This window comes from Acinonyx jubatus, chromosome X (assembly GCF_027475565.1).
Source record: "Acinonyx jubatus isolate Ajub_Pintada_27869175 chromosome X, VMU_Ajub_asm_v1.0, whole genome shotgun sequence".
Classification (NCBI taxonomy): Eukaryota; Metazoa; Chordata; class Mammalia; order Carnivora; family Felidae; genus Acinonyx; species Acinonyx jubatus.
The window spans coordinates 32,084,890-32,107,425 of record NC_069389.1 but is presented as its reverse complement, the minus strand read 5'-3'; the positions used below and the strand labels follow the sequence as shown (position 1 = coordinate 32,107,425).

At 37.2% G+C, this 22,536-nt stretch overlaps 1 protein-coding gene across 3 annotated transcripts in view; it reads right to left on the bottom strand.

Annotated features, from left to right (window-relative positions):
* Positions 1-4,061: 4,061 nt before the first annotated feature.
* PRRG1 (proline rich and Gla domain 1) overlaps positions 4,062-22,536 on the bottom strand; it is a 306,130-nt gene continuing 287,655 nt past the window's right edge. For all 3 annotated transcript variants that reach the window (XM_027054179.2, XM_027054180.2, XM_027054181.2), the window contains exon 4: positions 4,062-6,655. In XM_027054179.2, coding sequence (XP_026909980.1) covers positions 6,170-6,655 — 486 coding nt within the window. In that variant the 3' untranslated portion in view covers positions 4,062-6,169. The remainder of the gene's footprint in view (positions 6,656-22,536) is intronic.

The following is a 22,536-nucleotide window of genomic DNA, read 5'->3' as shown; positions in this document are numbered from 1 at the left end:
GTTTATTTATTTATTTTGAGAGAGAGAGAGAGAGGCAGAGAGGGCAAATCCCAAGGAAGTTTTGCACTGTTAGCGCAGAGCCTGATACAGGGCTCAAACTCACAAAATGTGAGCTCATGACCTGAGCCGAAATCAGTAGTTGCACTCTCAACCGACTAAGCCACCTAGGTGCCCCTATTTGCTGCTTTTGTGGAAGAACATGCTTTTGGAATTCCCTACTCCATGCTATTTCATTGACATCACTGTATGCTTGTTTTGACTTATTTTTTTTAAAACTTGTTTTATTTTTTATTTTTTAAAATTTACATCCAAATTAGCATATAGTGCAATGTTTGTTTTTAAATAGGATTTATGAATATATTCAAATCATTAACCACAAATGCAAAGGGACTTATTATTGAAAATGTAGCAAGAAATACGGTGATGTTGGAAGTGACATAAACACAGAATCAGAGCTATTAACATTCTTTGGCTCTCTCTTCAGTTTTTGTGGACAGTGTATGTTAGTGGTCAGTGCAGTTTGCTTAGGAGTTAGGAACTGGACTAAAAAGAGCATTTTAAACCCTAATCAGTCTGTTAGTGGAGGAGATTCTGTAAATTGTGTGTGAGGAGGTATGAAATCGGACATTGATAGATGTTATATTACAGTGGTTGTCTAATTATGTTCATGAAGTTCTAGTGTTTGCTGTGACTTGGACTGGAAGTAAGGTGAGGTTCCAAGCTTCCTATTTCTGTAGTGAACCACCAGCCTTATCAATTTAAATGCTTATTTATTTTTGAGACAGTGAGTGAGCGAGAAAGAGAGCACACAGGGGAGGGGCAGAGAGAGAGGGAGATACAGAATCTGAAGCAGGCTCAAGCCTCTGAGCTGTCAGCACACAGCCCGTTGTGGGGCTCGACCCCACAAACCATGAGATCATGACCTGAGCCAAAGTGGGATGCTCAACCGACTGAGCCACCCAGGTGCCCCCCCCCCTTTTTTTAAATATTTATTTTTGAGAGAGTTATCAATTTAACATATTAGGGTTCTATGAATTTTTTTCAAAGTTAGCTACCACTGCTAAAAACTTATAAAAATAACAACATAGACTAATATGCAGGACCATGATAAAAATGATTGATTATAAACACAGTGGGACTTTGTGGAAAAAGAATCTCTGTGAGCTGGAGTGGAATTAGGATTACACTAAATTAAATTATAAATTTATCGCAGACTTGGCCTGCTGCAAAATCCCAGGGATGACATCTATAAGCACCATTATTTTCTTATGACCCTAGTTTCACACAAAGTAGGCACTTTGTAAATATCTATTACCTGAGCTATGGAAGGAAATAAAATCAGATAGGCCTGTGGGACCAGATCACAGATTTTGAAGTAAAAAAATATAGAGATAAAGATATAGATTGGATATAGATATATAGAGAAAATGAAAACAAAATGTCATCATACAAAGTTTAAGGAAATGGTAGGTGATAAGAACTACAGCAGAAACACAAGCATGAAGACAGAAAACTGATATTTTGATCAATACATAGGATTAAAAAAGCCCTCACTTTAAGGTATTTGATGTTTTGGAGGAAGAGAATTAAAGGGATTAAACATAATTCTTGCCCTCAAAGAGCTTCAGGTGTGTAGAAAAGGTTTAGAAGAGGAGTAGGTTCAAGGAGAAGGATGGAAGAGCAGCTCTGGAACTTCTACCTTGAAGTTTTCTGAAATAAGAATTTAAAAAAGGAAGAGAGCCAAGTCCATATGGCCACAGCCAAGTATGAAATTTAAAAACCTGATCTCTTATGATAGATGTGAGAATAGTGTTATGTTTAAGGAGAGGTGTATGATGGAGCCTTCTAGGGTGCTAGAAATATCTTGATCTCGGTGTTGGGTTTCATGATGTATTAATCTGTATGTTATATAATTTTTAGAAATTGCTATATAGTTTTTAAAAAGTACCCTGTTATGTTTTACACAACTCTTTGGGGATTTAGACTTACAAAATGGATACTCAGACTTACATTCAAGGAGAAATTGTAGGTATAGATGGTAAGTAAATCATTTAAATTTTTATACCATAAAGATCAAGTCATATTTACATTTGCTGGGTCAATGACCTATCACATCACCTTTTTAGTCTTTGAGGTAACTACACTTAGGAAGATGCCCTGTGGTCACAAATGTTTCCATCTTGTGCTTTCCTTTCTCATATTCTCAAATGTCAAATATAAGCTGTTAAAGAGGAAAAAAAACCCCAGCTCCTTGGTATCTGCAGACAACACAATACCCAAGACTTGACACACTACACTACAGCAGGGAGGGCCCTCTGGACCAAGTGTTCCCATTTTGCATCATGCCAACATCATTCAAAAGTTAGTATAGAAAGTTTTTTCTTCTGAGAATACCGAGGTATTCTCCAATTTAGGATTACTGAACAATATTTCTTATATGTAAGAAAAAAGAAACAATAATCTTCCCTTGTTAAAAAGACCACAATTAATAAAAGCTTATGCAGCATGTTATCACCTTACCATAAAAGAATTAATACATGGCAGAAAACAAATCTCTTGGGTTTAAAAATAGCTTTATTTAGCATACCAAAAACACAGAAACATAAGAAAAACCTTACCTAGTATAAACATAAAAATAGTTAAATATCATAATTTAATGTAAACCAAGTGTTTAAAAATGTGAATTATAATAAAACACATGCTATTTACACAGAACCAAGTTAAAGCTACCTCCACAGTTATTCTATCACATCATCAATCTTGAAGTCATCATTAACAATGAATCAAACACAACATTTGTATTTGTACTGGTCAATAAGAAAAAAAGAAATCCTTGAATTTACTTTAAACACATATAATTCATTGTGACATTCCAAGCAGAAAGGCAGAAAAGTGCCAGTTCTGGGATCCCATACACAACCACTACATCATGGAGGCCTGGAAATCATTCCATTGGAAGACTATGAAGCCCATTCTCTCGTTTAAATGCAAACTGGTTGATTCAACTTAATTACTGCTTAAGAAAGGTACTGAATATATCTGCAAAAATAAACCTTTATTAAAAACGACCAAAGGTGAATGTAATATCAATCATGTAAGAAAGGCAAAAGCATAAAAAAAATATTATTCCAGACAAGCCACTTTAATTATAACAAATGTTAAGAAACTCAGTTTATAAAACCAGAAGGGGTAGCAAAAAGGGTTTTGAAAAATGTAAAACCCAAATCAAAATCAAACAAAACGAACTAAGAAATGTTTCTTGAAGAAAGTGGTATTTTGTTATCCTGTCTTTATCACACAAATGCTGCCAGAGATCTGTGGCTGGTATCAGTATCACTACAGAGTAGTGTGTTGTCTTGGACCAACAGGCCAAAAAGCTGTATCAACTGATGAAGCGTTTGGCTTTTGCTTCAAGAATCAATATCCATTCTTATACTGCAATTCAGGTATCATTAAGAGGCAGCATTAAATCCAATATCAAGACTTTAAAATGTAAGATAAAGTTGCAAGTATATACATAGTAACAGAACATCCTGTTCCTTTGTCTGACCCTGTAATTCTAAAACTTTGGGTCTCCAGACCCCTTTATACTCTTTAAAATTTATTAGAGATCGGGATGCCAAAGAGCTTTTGTTTATAGAGTTTATAGCCATCAATATTTGCCATATTAGAAAATAAAACTAAAAAAAAACTGTAAGCATTTATTTAAAAATGAAAGTCTATTACATGCTAACATAAATAACATTTTTAAGAAAATACCTATATTTCCTAAAACAGAAAAAAAGATTTCTGGGAAATGGCATTGTTTTGCATTTTCAACTTCTTTTTGAGTGAAAAGACAACTAATGCCTGTGCATTATTATGAAAATAGTTTTGATCTCACAGATGTCCTAAAATTCTCTCAAGGGCTCCCAGGGGTTCATGGGCCGGCCACACTTTAAAAACTGCTGGTTTAAGGTAAGGCCTAATGTTAATAATCAAAAAAAAAAAAAAAAAAAAAGCCCATAAAAAAGGAACCTTAATTTTCCTTTAAAAAAGAGCCAAAATAGCCCCCCCCCCCACGTCACTGGATCAAACACTCCCACTTTCAGCTACAACTAGAAGCCAAAAGTTACCATGTGCTCATGGCCAAATTCAAATTAATATTGTCATTTCTACTGAGATGAGGGTCAAGATTTATTAATTCTTAGTTCAGGAAAGATATGAAACCTATTAACTACATACATCTTAAACACATACATCTTAGTTTCCTTTCCAATATCTTCTTAATCCTGTTTGTGATAAGCTGGCTGTCGTCTCTTAAATTGGCACAGCACTGGGATAGACCAGAGTGACAGAAGTTTAATAGCAAGACACTCGGATCAGGAACATGTTAGCCATTTATGGATCAGTCTACTCTACTTCTCACTATGTGAAACCTCTGATAAATTTTAGGAAAACAGGGAGAAAATTCTCCCTTAAGCACAATAAGAGCAATGCTATGACCTTACACGCAGACAGCTCTTCACATCTAAAGAATTATTTTCATACACACCATCTCATTAGATCCTTTTAAAGCCCCTGGAGAAGGGCAGGATAAATGACATTATCCGTTTCAGAGTTCAAGAATCTGAGGTGTAGATATGGGTCTTTCCCACGGTACCAGGGCAAGTACCTTTTTTAGAGAACAGGATTAGAATTCGGGTCATCTGACTCCTGGTTCAGGGTTTCCCCCCAGCATTCCTCCTTCCTTGGGTTCCAGGGAAGGACTGGAGGGGGGCGGTCTGTAGGGATGGAGATGGAGGTGGCAGGATATGACTGACACTTACAAAACCTGTACTCCTTCTGCTTCATTAACCATTTTATCCAACACTAAGGAGGCTTGGGAGTGGCAGGGATATTTCCCTGACCAACAGAATGAATTTTCCATCAGTGCCTATATTAATGGAACAGCCCTCTTTTCCTTTCTGCACCAGTTTCTGTTGGCAGTTCATTCATAGCCTGTTCCCTTTACTCCAAGAGCAAAGTAAATATCCTGCACTTTAAAAAATTTGATGAAAATACAAAATGAAATAGCAACAATGAAAATATGTGAAACTATGTGCACCTGGCACAACAGACTTTGCAATCTTCCTCCACCAATTGGAGAGCAATATAAAAATCATAGTTCTTAATTTAATGGAAAACGCCTCCTAATCATCTTGAAGCAAAGACTTCAGTCTATATAAAAACTAAGAAGATAATTTCAAGATTTTTACTAAATTCTTGGGTTCTTACAAATTCTGTGGTGGTAAGAGAAGGAGTAGACAGTAGAGTAAAAGGCACTGAAACAGCAAAAAGAAAATAATTATGGTCGCAAATGAGAAATCTGTATCTCTTCCCTGTCATTAATACATATAACTAGAAACTATCCTGCTGCCAGGAGATCCTCTCTGTATTTAACCAAGATGTTAATACAAATAGCATGAGCTATTCAGACACTAAGCAAACAGTGTTTAATTTTAGGAGTTAAGGGGAAGGCAGTCAACAATAACAAAATCATTCCTCCAAACTACCCAAATGCCACTAATGACCAATGGTATTCTTGCTATATACTATAAGTAAATTATCATTTATTGTGCCTTCCCTCTCTCCTTTTGAGGTGTTTCTAAAATCAAGGTGGATTACATGCATTTTTTAAGGTAGCTGAAGAAAAAGGTTAACAAAAGCCAGTAAGAATTAGAAAACATACTAAGTTCATCTTATTTTCAAAATTCAACAGCATGTGGCTGGCTATGGTACAAGTTGTTGCTGTCCCCCCCCTGCCTTATTTTGGTGAGTAATGTTCTCTTTATAGGTGATTTAGACAGAAGTTAATGGCTTTTTAAGACACTTGCACATATACTGGGCTGATGTGCATACACATATGTATGCATAGAAATACATACACACATATGTGTACCTCATCACATCACATAAAGACCTCCACTAATATGTTTTTCCCTCTTCACATATTTTGATTAGCAAAAATGAGCATGGATAATGATTTTATAGTCGGAAACAAATCTAATGAAAATCAAATCAGAAAATGTGAAGTGGTATGCTGTCAGAGTCCAATACAATAAGTCAATGCACATTTATGTAGTGGTAAAGTGCTAGAAAGTTCTTTCATTAGTATTTTAAAAATGATTATAGTAAAAAGGTTACAGTTTCATTTGATGGTGGTGACCACAGGCACCATGGCAATGGCACTGGCTGAGTTGGAATTGATGATGTCCTCATACTCTGGGGGTGGGTCTAAATGAGGTTCTGTTTCACTCCTCTGGAGGGTCACCTGGCCAGTGGCTTCCTCATAGGTGGGTGGAGGATCGCAGTTGGATAGGCGAGTGGAGACAGAATCTGAGCGCCCAACTACATATTCCAGGAAGCCTGGTGACAATCCACTGCTATCAAACACTTCATCTGGTGGGGGAGGCGGAGTGATAATATTAAGGTGCTGAGGGAAAGGAATGTGGCCTTCAGTTACTGTCTGTCTGCGAGTTTTGTTTCTGAGGAAGCATCTCCAAATTAGGAAAATGACAAGAAGGATAATGAAGAGGCCAAAGATTAATGGAAAGGTAAGGTAAAACTGAAACCAGTCACTTCCTCGGTTACTCTCTCCTTGTTGGGCTTTTGTGTAGGTGTTCCAAAACTCCTTCTGAAAATAAAAGACATATTAAAAATCAGTATGATCAAAAGATGGGAAATATCAAAAGAACCAATGTCTGGATGCTCTTAACATAATGACCCAAAAACCAAAACCAGATTTGTTGGTTCAAAGGACCTACAGCCTATATATTTCATGACAAGAAATGAGAAATAAGTTACAGTGTTCATTCTGGATCCTCTGTAAAATGGTCAGTCAGAACCCAAGAATCTTTTCAAGCCTGGGGAGTTAGTTATGTTTTCAGCTATGACCTTTTCTTTTTTTTTTTTCTTTTCTTTTTTTTTTTTTTTTTAGCATTTATTTATTTTTGAGAGACAGAGCAGGAGCAGGAGAGGGGCAGATAGAGAGGAAGACACTGAATCCGAAGCAGGCTCCAGGCTCTGAGCTGTCAGTCAGCACAGATCCCAATGTGGGGCTCAAACTCACAAACTGTGAGATCATGACCTGGGCTGAAGTCGAACACTTAACTGACTGAGCCACCCAGGCACCCCCAGCTATGACATTTTAGAAGGAAAAACAAAGCATGAGAGATTTCCTATTTCACACTTAAACCAAATAATCTTCCCTTAAAAATGTCACATAACATTTTCTATGTCCAATTATGAAGTTTCTCAGTGAGATGTGAAACCCCATCATCATTAATGGTATGTGCTATGTTAGGCTATTATAGGCTTTCAGTAGTTAAACACTTTACAGATGAATGCTTTGTTTTCTCATGGTTGTGTTTGAGGTCTCTTTCCACCAGACCTTCAACTCCCTCTCCACCCCCAAAGTTTAGTACACAGATATTCACTGAATGTTGTAATTACACATTGCCCCTAGTAGAAAGCTCAGGCTAGTGAAGAAATTGTGTTAGGTTATTTCCTAACATAGACTATACTCCTGAAAGACACCAGGACTAGTAGTTCAAATCTTTACTATTTGGGGGGAAATACTGAAAACACAAAAAGGCAACCTGACCCAATTACTAGCTGTGAGACCTGGACAAGTTACTCTTTGTAAGCGTTAGGTTCCTCACCTGAAAAGCAGGATAATACTAACCTGTACTTTACAGGCTATCTAAGCATCATATGAGATAACATATATAACATGTCTAACTAAGTCCCAGACATATAAACAAATAGTAGTTATTACAATTTTTGTATATCAAATCTCCGCCTCAAATTCACTGGTTAATCTATCCCGTAAGGAGACTACCCCTAATCCTAATGCTATTGACTATTTTTTCAACGTTTAAACTTAACCAGTAAGTGCTTTTCTCACAATCCTATTTATTTGCAGGCACTACAAGTCACTGATAGTAAATATATGGCATCAAGGAAGGGAACCAGGCCATTATCCAAATGGGCAAATAGAGGGAGTTGGACTAGACTGGGGATTGTATTGCCAGATGTCCCATGATAGCATGGCATTAACATAAATCTATGAATCTGGTTAAAAATAAGACTCAGGGCACTAAAGCTGCTTGTTTTATAGTTATATACTTTACTTACTTACAAAGGCTTTTTAAAAAAAAAATTTAGCATTTACATTACCAATTCCTAGTCACTAGATCATCATCCACTCAGACTTAATTATACATACACTGCAAGATTCATTGCTCATTACTATTTTTTCTCCATCTTCCCTGATTTTGAAGTTGCTGTTCTGATTTATTTTGTAATTGAGTAGTCCTTTCTGAAAATTTTCCATACATGAGACACATGGGAAATAGTCTATAAAATTGTACAGCTCTGTGAATAGCTTTCCTTCACCCTGACTGGTAAATGTTACCATAATGATATTTCAGTCTCAGGTTGTAGCTATTTTTTTTCCACTTCATAAATCTAGGTAGTATTCCATGGTCCTACAGCTTCCAATGTGCAGCTAAGAAATCCCACACTTGTTCAGTGGACTTTATTAGTTCTTATTTGTGAGATTTTACTTCAATCCTTCACTTCATTTTACCAGGATATTTCTGACGCTTTTGGTTTTGTTTTCTATCACTCTTATTTTTTTTAGATTATAACTGACATTAGTTTCAGGTGTACAATAGCGATTTGAAACTTTTGTACATTACAAAATGATCATGACAGGTCTAGTTACCATCTTTCATGAAAGTCATTCTAATATTATCGACAATATTCCCTTATGCTATACACTACATCCCCATGGCTTATTTTATAACTGGAAGTTGTATCTATTAATCCCCTTCACCTGTTTCATCTGTCCTCCTGCCCTCTGGCAACTACCAGTTCTGTGTTTTTAGGAGTCTGTTTCTGTTGTCTTGTCTTGATTCCACATGTAAGTGAAATCATATGGCATTTGCCATTTGCTGTCTGACTTATTTCACTTAGCATAGTATCTTCTAGGTCCATCCATGTTGTCACAAATGGTGAAATTTCATTCTTTTCTATGATTAAAAGTCCACTGTGTATATATATACTACATCTTTATCCATTCACTTATGGATAGACACTTAGGTTGCTGTTGTAAAGCTGCAGTGAACATAGGGGTCCATATATCTTTTTGAACTAGTATTCTCATTTTCTTCAGATAAATACCCAGAAGTGGACTTGTTGGATGATACGGTAGTTCTATTTGTAATTTTTTTGAGGAACCTCCATATTGTTTTCTATAGTAGCTGCAACAATTTACATTCCCACCAACAGTGTACACCCTCACCAATACTTGTTATTCTTGTCTTTCTGATACTAGCCATACAGGCAGGTGTGAAGTGGTATTGCATTTGTGGTTTTGATTTGCATTTCCCTGATGGTGAGTGATGCTGAACATTTTTTCATGTATCTGTTGGCCATGTATAGGTCTTCTTTGGAAAAATGTCTACACAGGTCATCTGCCTATTTTTTAAATGGGTTTTTCTGTGTTGTTATTGAGTTGTATGAGTTGTTTATATATTTTAGATATCAACCCTTTATCAGATATATCATTTCCAGGGGTGCCTGGGTGGTTCAGTTCCTTGAGCATCCAACTTCCGCTCAGGTCATGATTGCACGGTTTGTGAGTTGGAGCCCTGTGTAGGGCTCTGTGCTGACAGCTCAGAGCCTATAGCCTGCTTCAGATTCTGTGTCTCCCTCTCCTTCTGCCCTTAGCCACTTACACTCTCTCTCTCCCTCAAAAATAAAATGTTTTAATTAAAAAAAAAAAGATACATCATTTCCAAATATCTTCTCCCATTCAGTAGGTTGTCTTTTCGTTTTGTTGGGTTTATTTTGCTGTGTGAAAGCTTTTTAGCTTGATGTAGTCCCATTTGTTTATTTTGCTTTTTTTAAAGTAAGCTTCACACCCAGTGTGGAGTCCAATGAAGGGCCTGATACGGGGCTTGAATTCATGACTCTGAGATCAAGACATGAGCTGAGATCAAGAGTCAGATGCTTAACCAACGGAGGCACCCAGGTGCCCCTGTTAATTTTGCTTTTGTTGCCCTTGCCAGAGGAGACCGATCAAAAACAAAAATTGCTAAGACTGACATCACAGAGCTTACACTACCTAAGTTTTCTTGTAGTTTTATGGTTTTAGGTCTTAGATTCTTTAATTCATTTTGAGTTGATTTTTGTATATGGTATAAGAATGTGCTCCAGCTTCTTTTGCATGTAGCTGTCCAGTATCCACAACACTATTTATTGAAGAGGCTGTCTTTTTGCCACTGTATGATCTTGTCTTCTTTGTCATAATTGACCATGTAGTGTGGGTTTATTTCTAGGCTATCTATTCTGTTCTATTGATCTATGTGTCTTTGTGCCAATACCATACTGTTTTGATTACTATAGCTTTGTAGTATAGTTTGAAATCAGAGATCACGACACTCCAGCTTTTTTGTTCTTTCTTAAGGTTGATTTGGCTATCTGGGATCTTTTGTGGTTCATACAAATTTTAGGATTATTTGTGAACGTTTCTTGAAAAATGCTATTGGTATTTTCGCTGTGGGTAGTATGGACATTTTAACAGTATTCTTCCACTCCATGAGCATAGTATATCTTTCTGTTTACTTTTGTTGTCTTCAATTTATTTCAATGTCTTAAAGTTTTCAGAGTACAGGTCTTTTACTTCCTTGGTTAAGTTCATAGGTACAGTATTCTTTTTTGATTCAATTGTAAACGGGAATGTTTTCTTAATCCCTCTTTCTGCTTTCTTATTTAGTGTATAGAAATGTAATAGATTTCTGTATATTAATTTTGCATCCTGCAACTTTACTGAATTCATTTATTCTAATAGTTTTTTTGGTGGAGTCTTTATATATAGTATCACATCATCTGCAAGTAGTGAAAGCTTTACTCCATTATAATTTAGATACCTTTAATTTCTTGTCTACTTGGTGTGGTTAGGACTTCTGATACCACATTGAATAAAAGTGGTAACAGTGGGCATCCTTGTCTTCTTGATCAACAGGAAAAGGTTTCAGCTTTTCACCATTGAGTATTATGTTTGCTGTGGATTTTATCATATATGGCCTTTATTATGTTGAGGTACAGTCCCTCCATACCCGTTCTGCTGAGTTTTTAATCATAAATGAATGTTGAATTATGTCAAATGCTTTTTGTCTATTTTAATCATATGATTTTTATCCTTCAATTTATTAATATGGTGTATCACATTGATTTATTTGTGAGCATTGAATCATCCCTGCATGCCTGGAATGAATCCCACTTGGTTATGATGTTTGGTCTTTTTAGTGTATTGTTGAACTTAGCTCATATGTTGAGGATTTTTACATCTATGTTCATCAGAGATACTGGCATGTAATTTTGTGGTTTTTTTCTGATTTTGATATTACGGCAATGCTGGCCTCGTAAAATTAGTAAGTGTTCCTTCCTCTTTAGCTTGGAATAATTTAAGAAGGGTAGTTATTAATTCTACTATTTAGAGCATGAGCACCAAATATGATGACTGTCAGCTCCATCATAAGCAAGTTAGGATGAGATTGCAAAAATAGTGTCTTTGTGAGGATGAAGTGCTGGCTGGCAATGTCCCTACGGGTTCCTGCTTCTCCTGTAGCCACTTTAAAATTAGTAAGTGGGTCTGCCTCAGTGTGGTCTAGGTACGTTTCAGTCTGTTGCTTGGATGCTGGCTATCAGGGCAAGTGGGTTTAAGAGCAGAATCTCCATTTCCCACAGTTCTATGATTCTCCTGGTCTTAATCTCCATTGATTTTCAAAACTGGACATTTTAGGGGTTCACCTCTCCAGTGCTGGCCCTCAGGGTTGGGATTTCTGATGTGGGATATAATCCCTTCAACTCTTCAATGGAGAGTACTGGTTGTGGGGTTACTACATCAGGGGTGGGTTCCCAGGTGAGGCCATGTCTCTACTTCACTTCCCCTTCTTGATACATCTCTTTTGTCATGGAGGTGCAGTTCATCTAGTTCTCAGGTCCTTTACAAAACAAAACCCCAAAGCTCTATATCTGTAAATTTGTGGTATTCATGGGAAGAAGTGAGTTCTAGGTCTTCCTATGCTGCCATCATGAATCCCCTCACACACAGGCTTTGAAAGTATGGTGGGCATAAAAATGACTCAAAGCCATCTGTGTTCCACCCCTGAACTAGATCGTTTTTTTAATTTTTTTTAATGTTTATTCATTTTTGAGAGGCAGAGAGAGCATGGGAGACACAGAATCCGAAGCAGGCTCTGAGCTGTCAACATAGAGCCCCACGCAGGGACTTGAACCCACTAACTGTGACAGGGTGACCTGAGCCAAAGTTGGACATTTAACCAACTGAGCCACCCAGGTGCCCCTGAACTAGGTCATTTAAAAGGTACATTACTCCAACATTCTGTGATTCTAAGATAAATTTGGGCATAATATTGTATGGTCTACTACTAAAGGCTATGTACAGATGAAAATATATAAGGTTCAATATTAAGCCATAAGTAGAAATAGCACACCCCAAGAATACAGCATTTATTTTAGGACAGTACCAAAACCTTAAATTGTCAAGTGATTCATTTATTTCATGAATACAAATTAAATCACAGGTCAAAATTTAGGACATTTAGGAAAAAAAAGTAAATGTGCTTCTGTATGTGTACACTATTAACTTTTTGTATAAAATTACCACTTTTAGGATGGCCAACTTTATTTTTGATTATATAAACATCTAAAAAAATATAAATCATATCCCAAAGGTATAATCACTATGAATATTTTATATAATTAAGAGGATGTTTTACATCTATTTTGTATCAACTAAAATTGTAATTTACTAATAATTTATTTTGGAGACCTATCAAATATCTTATTTGTGGTCAATTTTATCTGACAATGACAATTTTCTCTGTTTCCTCCTAATCTCTCAAATCATATGTATTTGGTTTTTGTGGATAATATTAAATGGGGGAGACAGTGATTTCAAACAATTATATAATGCTAACCTTAGATAAATACAATAAAAAGTGGCTCTCTTTTTACACTGTCCTACACTTTGGGATAATTAAGCATCAATAATGCACATGAAAATGATTTTTTTTTTCATGCTTGGCTTTTATAATTACATTTCTCTGGTTTATGTGGCATCCTGGGAAATAACCTACAGCCTAAAATAATCAACTTATATTTTTAAGTGTTACAAAGCTTAGACAAAAAGTATAAAACCAGATTTTTTTTTTTTAATCTATAGTAACTCAATCCTCACCTAGCAATAAAGGTGTAACTATCATTCCCACTCGAAGATGAGGAAATGAAGGCAGAGAGAGGATACCTAATAATAAACCCAAGATTATTTAACACATAAGAGACCAGGCATGCACAGCAAGCCAAAAAGCAATCTGCCTTGATCCATAAGATATTCTGAACCCGTTTGGCCATTTTTCTAGAAAAATGTGTAGTCAAAAGCAAGCTGGCTCATTTTACAGATCAAAGTAACATTATCTGAATAAAAAGGTAATACATATTTATTTTTTGGGGAACTAGACTTAGAATCACATGAAAATTCACAGGAAGTAAGGACTAATATTATAATTGTTATTCAAACAAAAAGCCCCAGTTTATATCTCTGTAAGCTATATAAGTGGTCTTTTTTAATGAAAGCAGCCAAAAGATGAGCATATGATTACAAGACATTGTAAAGCAGTGCTTTTAGAGAGAAGAGGAATTTTGTTTAATGAGTAATCATTAAAGGTCACAGTAGTTTTAGAGAAGGTTAAAATTATACAAATAATGAATGGAATCTGAAGAGAGGTCTGAACCATTTCAGAGGGAGGAGCCCCAAAAGGTAAATGTTTCATTACAGTAGGTAAGTTTCAGAACAAAATTTTGTATGTACAGTATTGTCCTTTTATAAAATGTGTGCTTTTCTGTTGTGAATTTTCTCACTGCCATTTATGAATAGTCAAATTCTATTCCAGTTGCTCAGATTTCATAATTGGAAGGAGGAGGATAAACATGTCCTACAATCTGATTAACCAGCTTAGAACATAATAAAGTTTGGAACTGGGTTTGTATTGATGAAAGGGCCCAGAAGCATTTATACCCAGTGCTCACAAGGCTTCTCCCTTTCCTGAACAAGTACAGGCAATACTCCTGTATTATCACATTTCACAGCTATTGTGTTTCTTATAAATTGAAAATTTGTGGCAACACTGTGTTGAGTAAGCCTATCAGTGCTATCTTTTCAACAGCAGTTGTGTCCCTGTCACATTTTGGTAACTCTCAGAATATTTCAAACTTCGTTATTGTATTTGTTACAGTAATCAGTGATCTTTGATATCATTATTGTATTGTTTTGGGGTGCCACAAAATGCACCTATAGAAAGGGGGGGTAAACTTAAACGTTAAATATGTTCTCCTAAAGTGTTCAAGTGAAAATAAGACTGACACATCTCTCACTTTAAATCAAACACAAATCCTGTCAAAAGCCAAGACAGGCCAAAAGCTAGGTTTTCTTGAAGGAAATTGAAAGTGCTTGTCCATTGAACACACAAATAACATAACATTCCCTTATGACAAAGCCTAATCCAGAACAAGGCCCCAACTCTCTCCAATTCTATGCAGGCTGAGAGAGATGAGGCAGCTGTAAAAAAAAAAAAAAGTTGGAGGCCAGCAGAGGTTGATCAAGGAGCCAACTTCCAATTCCATGAAAGTGCAAGGTGAAGCAGCAAGTGCTGATATGGGAGCTGCAGCAAATTACCCAGAAGCTCTAACTAAGACAATGAAGAAGGCTACACTAAATAATAGACTTTCAATGGTGAGGAAACAGCCTTGCATTGAAAGGTGCCATCTAGGGCTTACCTAGCTAGAGTACAGAAGTCAATGCCTGACTTCATAGCTTCAAAATATACACTGGGACACTTGGGTGGCTCGGTCAGTGGAGCATCCGACTCTTGATTTCAGCTCAGGTCATGATCTAGCCATTGTGAGATTGAGCCCCATGTTGGGCTCCATGCTGGGCATGGAGCCTGCTTGGGATTCTCTCTTTCCCTCCCCCTCTCTGCCCCTCCCCAGCTTGCACTCTCTCTCTCAAAATAAATATTTAAAAATATATATAAGCTGACTCTCTTGTTAGAGGCTAATGCAGCTGGTGACCTTAAGTAACTAGAAGTTACAGAATTAAAGAATACAATAATTGAACTAAAAATACACTAGAGGGGTTCAATAACAGAATGGATGAAGCAGAATTGATGAGTGAGCTGAAATATAATGGACTTCATCCCATCATAACAAAATTATAAAAATGTAGTCTATCTCCATAGAATGTACTATTATGAACCTCATGGTTACCACAAACCAAAAACCTGTAACAGATATGCTTGGATTCCTTTCTTTATATTTTTTGTGTAACACTAAAGAAAGTCATCAAGTCACAAGGGAAGTGAGCAAGAGAAAAAGAAAGGAATAGAGAAGAACCACCAGAAAACAACAAGACAGCAATAAGGACATACCTACCAATAATTACTTTAAATGTAAATGGACTAAAAGCTCCAATCAAAAGACATAGGGTGAATGACTGGATTATAAAAAAGACCTATGTATATACTGTCTACCAGAGACTTCAGATGTAAGCACAAACACAGATCAAAGTGAAAGAATGGGTAAAGATATTCCTTGACACATTAGACCAGATGGACTTAACAGATATATACAGAACATTCCATCCCAAACAACAAAATGCACATTCTTCTCAAGCACACATGGAACATTCTCCAAGATCACATATTAGACCACAAAACAAGTCTTCTATTTTTTTTTGTTGTTTATTCTTGAGAGAGAGAGAGAGAGAGAGGGGAGACACAGAATCTGAAGCAGGCTCCAGGCTCCGAGTTGTCAGCACAGAACCCAACGCAGGGCTTGAACTCATAAACAGCAAGATCATGACCTGAGCCAAAGTCGGACACTCAACCGACTGAGCCACCCAGGCGCCCCCACAAAACAAGTGTTAAGACAAATCACATCAAGCATCTTTTCCAACCACAATGGTAAGAAACTAGAAATAAAGTGAGTAAATCACAAATATGTAGAGATTAAACAACATGCTCCTGAACAACCAATGGGTCAAAGAAGAAATCAAAAGAAATTTAAAAATACGTCTAGACAAATGAAAATGGAAGCACAACATGCCAAAAGTTATGGGATGTAGCAAAAACGGTTCTAAGAGGGAAGTTCCTGATAAATGTGTATAATAAGAAACAAGAAATCTACAGAACCTACCTTATACCTCAAGGAATGAAGAAGAAAAAGCCCAAAGTTAGTAGACAGAAGGAAGTAACAAAGATCAAATGAACCAAAAAATAAATAAAAGAGGCACTAAAGACAACTGAAAAGATCAATGAAACCTGGAGGTGGTTTTCTGAAAGGATAAAGAAAAGTTACAACTGATACCACAAAAATGCTAAAGATCATAAGAGAATACTAGGAACAATTATACATCAACAGATTGGACAACCTAGAAGAAATGGATAATTTCCTAGAAATAGACAACCTACTAATACTGAATCATGAAAGAAAGAGAAAGTCTGAACAGACCAGTTACTAGTTAGGAGACTGGATCAGTAATCAAAAACCTCTCAACAAACAAAAGTCCAGGACTAGATGGTTTCACTGGTGAATTATACCAAACACTTATAGAAAAATTAATACAAATCCTTCTCAAAACATTTCCAAACTCATATAAGACCAGTATTATCCTGCTATTAAAACCAGATGAGGACATCACATGAAAAGAAAATTACAGGCCAATATCCCTGATAAGCATAGATGTAAGACCCCCCCCACACACACACACAATATTAGCAAATCGTATTAAACTGTAAATTAAATGGACCATACACTATTAATGAGTGGGAATTATTCCAGAGATGCAAGGATAGTTCAACATCTGCAAATCAATCAATATAATATACCACTTTAACAAAACGAAGGATAAAAATCTTATGTCATCTCAAGAGCATTCAACAAAATTCAACATCCATTTAGGATAAAAACTCTTAATAAGTGACTATAGCAGAAACCTACCTCAACTTAATAAAGACTATATATAACAAGCACACAGCAAACATTATACTCAATAGTGAAAAGCTGAAAACTTTTCCTGTGAGATCAGGATAAGGATGCCCATTATCACCATTTTTACTCAAGATAATTTTGGAAGTCCTACACAATTAGACCAGAAAAAGAAATAAAAAGCACTCAAAATGGAAAGGAAAAAGCAAAACTGTATTTGTAGATGCCATATTATGTATAGAAAACTCTAAAGACTATCAAAAAAACAGAACTAATGAACAAATTCACTATAGTTGCAGGATACAAAATCAATGTATAAAAATGTTGCATTTCTATATACTAATAACTATCAGAAATTCAGGAAACAATCCCATTTACAATTTACTCAAAAATAATAAAATTCCTAGGAGTAAGTTTAACCAAGGAGATAAACAACCTGTACTCTGAAGCCTATAAGATACTGTAGTGCAAGCTCTGACAGCTTTTCCTTTTTGTGATTCAAGCACCTGACTTAAGGTCTGATCGCAGAGGCATCCACCTTAAAGATGGCTATCTTGAATATATTGCCTGCTATCCAACTAGATAAAGAGCCAGCCCACTCCCATAACCCTACTCCTGCTCCTTTGATTTAGAGAGAGAACTGAACATTGGGACTACTTGTTTTTCTCTTCCTGTGCTTTAAGTTCATGCTCTTATGTTTTAAATTCACAAAGAGTGAACACACAAAATCCTAATCCTGTACTCTCACTCTCTCTCACCATTGCTGTGTGCTTTCCACAACCTATAAGCACTAAATCTGGTCCGTTTCAAAGTTTCTTGATGATATTGCTGAGGGCATCTTGCAATCATAATAAAAACCATAAGGGCTGGTCCAGCCTCATCATTGGTTACTGATAGGCTGAGACCTGCACACAACTGAGGTAGTCAGCAGGACTGCATGTGTGCCCTTGCAGTTAACTGAATGCCATCTAGGTGCAACTTGCTTAAAACCACCTAACTCAGGTGGGTAACCCTCATCTGAGAAAGGAACACTGCTTACTGGAGGTCTGCTACACTGCTCTGTTCTTTCATATATTGCCTCTCTCATGTGTTGCCTGTGGTATGAACCCCAAATATCACAGCTGCTATAATAATTCAATGTTCTTCCCAGAGCAGCCTGATGGAGGCCACAGGGTCTAATGAGATGATTAGACCATTAATTATAAGGACCTATTAATGTGTACAAGGGTCTTCTATGCCTCAAGTCCAAGGAGAGGTAAGTAGAGTGGAGTGAACTGCAAAGCTACTGCCACTGCCCAAGGAGAGGCTCTGGGCAGAAGAAAAGGATTCCTGCCTGTAGTTGAGGAGGATGGGAAACCTCTGCCTGAAACAGCTGAGTCTGTGGGTTGTGCCTTGAGTGTAAGTCCTAACCCAGAGAGTGAAATAGCCTCGCAATAGGAAACCAATGGCCCTGTGAAAAGGCAAACACAACAGAGGCCTATGGTCTCTGTGCCACCAGTTCACATAGTACTGTTGCTCTTTGTCCTCTGACTTGATGAGCTATCATGGGTCAATCTCTAGTTCAGAATTGCTAAAAAAAAAAAAAACAATAATAATAGGCAAATATACACTTCCTGAACATCTATTGCCAGCACCCCCTAAGGACTCTGAGGAGGTGCACTAGCTCCTTGATAAATGTAGAACCCCATGGAAGGTTCCCGGCCATCGCTCACTGCTGCAGCATACCAACATACCAAGGCTCTGGTATTACACTCCAGAGGCCCAGGGGCTTTTCCCAAACACCTTGTACATATTGGGCTAGTGGAGGCAGACCCAAATCCTGGAAAGGTCTATTGGGACATCCTGGAAAGCAAATGCCTATGAAGAGGGTGCACACTGACATCATCCAAAACTTTAAGGTAATGGGAGAAAATGAAGTGGAAACAGATCAGAAACTATTTTAACTGAAATTCAAACCTTTTTGAAAGATTTTATGCAGCAGGAAAGAGAGAGGGAGGCTAACTGGCAATTGCAGGGTTTTGTTCTGTTTTTAGAAGGGGTGATGAAATGTTACTCATGGTGGCTGAAATGGACTAAATGGTCAGCATCTCTAAAGACCTTAAAACCCATAATCTTCTTAATTAAGATCCATCTGAGCTATATGCTTGATTAGTCTGAGGTACCACAGATCCTGAGCCCCTCACCTTTCCCATGAACTGGGAAAAAACAAGAAATGTGCTTCATAAGGCATCCCTGCCACCAAGGAAAAGGTGACAGGGTTGTCAAAGCCTCTAGTGAGGAGGAAAAGAGAAAAGGGAAGGCAAAGGCCCTTGGAGCCAGATATTTGTACAGGGAGCTTCCCCTCTGCACACAGATAATTTACTGCCTGGTACTGTGCCCATCCTTCCAACAGTGATCACTGCTACGGATCACAGTGAAGGGAAAACATTAAGATGAGGCCTGTTTCCGTTATACAAAATTAGCATCCAATTGGGCTTATATTTCCATGACTTTATTAACCCAAATGGCCCCCTCCCTCATTTCCAACCCTAAAGATGTCCCATTTGACCCTGAGTCCAGAGACTTCCTTTTACAAGACACCCCGCCCCCAAGTATGAGTCTTCACTATTACATTAGGACTGCTGAAGTCATCCAAAAGACACTACACTACAACTTCTAGTAGAAAACTTACATTCTTTCTCTGCCCCTTGAAGAAGTAAGTTTTACACGTCTTTGAAGTGTAAATACCCAAGGAGGTAAGTAAGATACTGCCCTCAATTACCTAAGACTGAAGGAAAAACAGTAGGGGAGAGCAGCTTTTAAAAATACACACTGCTAGGGGCGCCTGAGTGGATCAGTCTTCAGCTCAGGTCTGATCTCGCCATTTGTGAGTTCAAGCCCTGCGTCAGGCTCTGTGCAGCCTGGAGCCCGCTTCTGATTCTGTGTCTTTGTCTCTGACACTCACGCTCTCTCTCTCTCAAAAAATAAATAAACATTAAAAAAAATACAAACTGGTAGTCATGATCTCACTGTTTGTGAGTTCGAGCCCCGCATCCAGCTCTGTGGTGACACCTCAGAGCCTGGAGCCTGCTTCAGATTCTGTGTCTCCCTCTCTCTCTGCTCCTCCCTCACTTGCACTCTTTGTCTCTCTCTCTCTCAAAAGTAAATAAACATAAAACAAATTTAAATACAAACTGCTATAAAAGCTCCCTTGCCCAAATCTAGTCTATAGCCTCCATAAAGTTGCTTTTCAAGGACAAATACAAATCTTAATTTCCTCCACATATAATAGTAAAAAGGCTTAGCCACTGGTGCAGGTAACTTGAACTTATTCTGTCTGCCTGGAACACAATTTGGATTCAAGTGTTAATATTAACTAGTGGGGTTTATATTGTACCTGATTCGCAGCTAAAATTCTGGAATGGAAGCTATAGAGTTTCTATGTGTCTGACTATGTCTGTGGATGTATATGGCACATTTTTCTGGCCCTGGATGGTATTGCCAAAATTAATTTGTAAAATCTGATTTAAGTGACTCAGAAAAATAAGCACTTATCAAATTTAATATTTCTAAACTCTCTAGAATACAGAAACTAACCAAAATCCTTTACAAATTCATGTGATCTGAGATAATATCTGGTAAATGAAAGCTAGTTTAGCTATATTGGTTTAATTAAAATAGAGATGTATTCAGAGCTGTCAGCACTGAATATAATGTAGTCCTATATCTTTTATTCTACCTGAGTTAATTAGTCAAACTCACGCTGTAGGTTTTGCAAACTTTGTTGTGATGGCTAGCTGTTTTAATCTCTCGTGAAATTTTCCTAAGTGTTAATCTGAATATGACTGTTAAAAAATAAATGAAACAGATATAATTGGGATAAATGTTTATAAGCAAACATAAAAAAAATTTTTTTTTAATGTTTATTTTTGAGAGAAAGAGAGCGACAGAGCACAAGTGGGAGAGGGGCAGAGAGAAAGGGAGACACAGAATCCAAAGCAGACTTCAGGATCCGAACTGTCAGCACAGAGCCAGATGCAGGGCTTGAACCTACCAACGGTGAGATCATGACCTGAGCCAAAGTTGGAAGCTCAAGTGACTGAGCCACCCAGGTGCCCCCTGCCTCCACCTTTTCAGACTTTTCAATAATAATATTTATGGTAGGTCTACTTAAAAGTAGTTACCCAAATATTTTTGATAATCTAAAACTTTGGAGTTTTTCTAGGTTAAATGATGGAAATGCACTGAATATCTAGATCATTTCCAAGTAAGATAAAATACTGAAACATTACGAACACAGATGTATCTACTTTTGGCTCTTGTTACCTAAAGATACTTGGATGTTTCAGCAAAAATATCTTGTGCCACATTTTGTACTATGAGGAAGCATATGCTACCAGAAATTATGAAATCTATGCATAAATTTGCCAACCTACTAAATGTAGTATAACAATTCACAATTTCTTCTCAGTTTTTATTAGAAGTTAAGATTTCTAATGACTAAGGATTCCAGTATATAGAAGTAAATCTACTAAAAATAATAAAAGAAACATCTCTCTATGATGAGGGAACATAAGGCAAGCTGAAGGCCAAACACTAGCTAGTACAACTCCCCCCCACCCCCGCCCCCACCAAGGAAGGATATATGTGATATTCCTCAGGCACTCCTGGATTCCCAAGAACAAAGGAAAAGAAAGAAAACAAATGGTTAACAGAGATCACAGTCACACAGGACACCTGTCCGTTTACAAATGTCTTAGTCAATTACAAGAAAAAGGCAATCTTATCAATAGCCTAATCTCCAGAAACCTATGGACTCAGTTTCCTGGAGCTCTAAATCATCTTAACCTCCATAGTGATGTGGGGAAACAAAGGCAAGAAAGAAATGGCAGGTAAAATTAAATTTATAACCTGTAACCCATTGACAAATACTTGAGGCAAATACAGAGTATAACATTTCTCCAGGAACCCCCTACTGTCCTAATGTTAATGCCTTACTACAGGGAAAACAACCTTAGCTTGACAATAGCAAAGCCCCTGGACATCTTATGAGTCCTCTTTAGTATATCAAAGTCCTTCTGGAGGCCTCCCATCTGCCTTTACCTCCCCCAAGTCCATAGTATATAACGTCAGTCTTCACAACCCCAGTTCAACTCTTTCTGCCCGTAGGTCCCGTCCCCGTGCTTTAATAAAATCACCTTTTTGCGCCAAAAACGTCTCAAGAATTCTTTCTGGGCCGTCAGTTCTGGACCCCCACCATTCCAAAACCTGATCACATACAAAGAAAGTAGGATGTGTATTAGGTAAGAAAAGGTATAAAGTTGGGATTATGGGGGGAAAATGGTGAAGTAGGAGGACCCTAAGCTCACCTCATCCAATGGATACAAATAGACAAGACTCACATCAGTGTAAATAACCCAGAAAATGACCCAAAAACTGGCAGAACAAATTCCACAACAT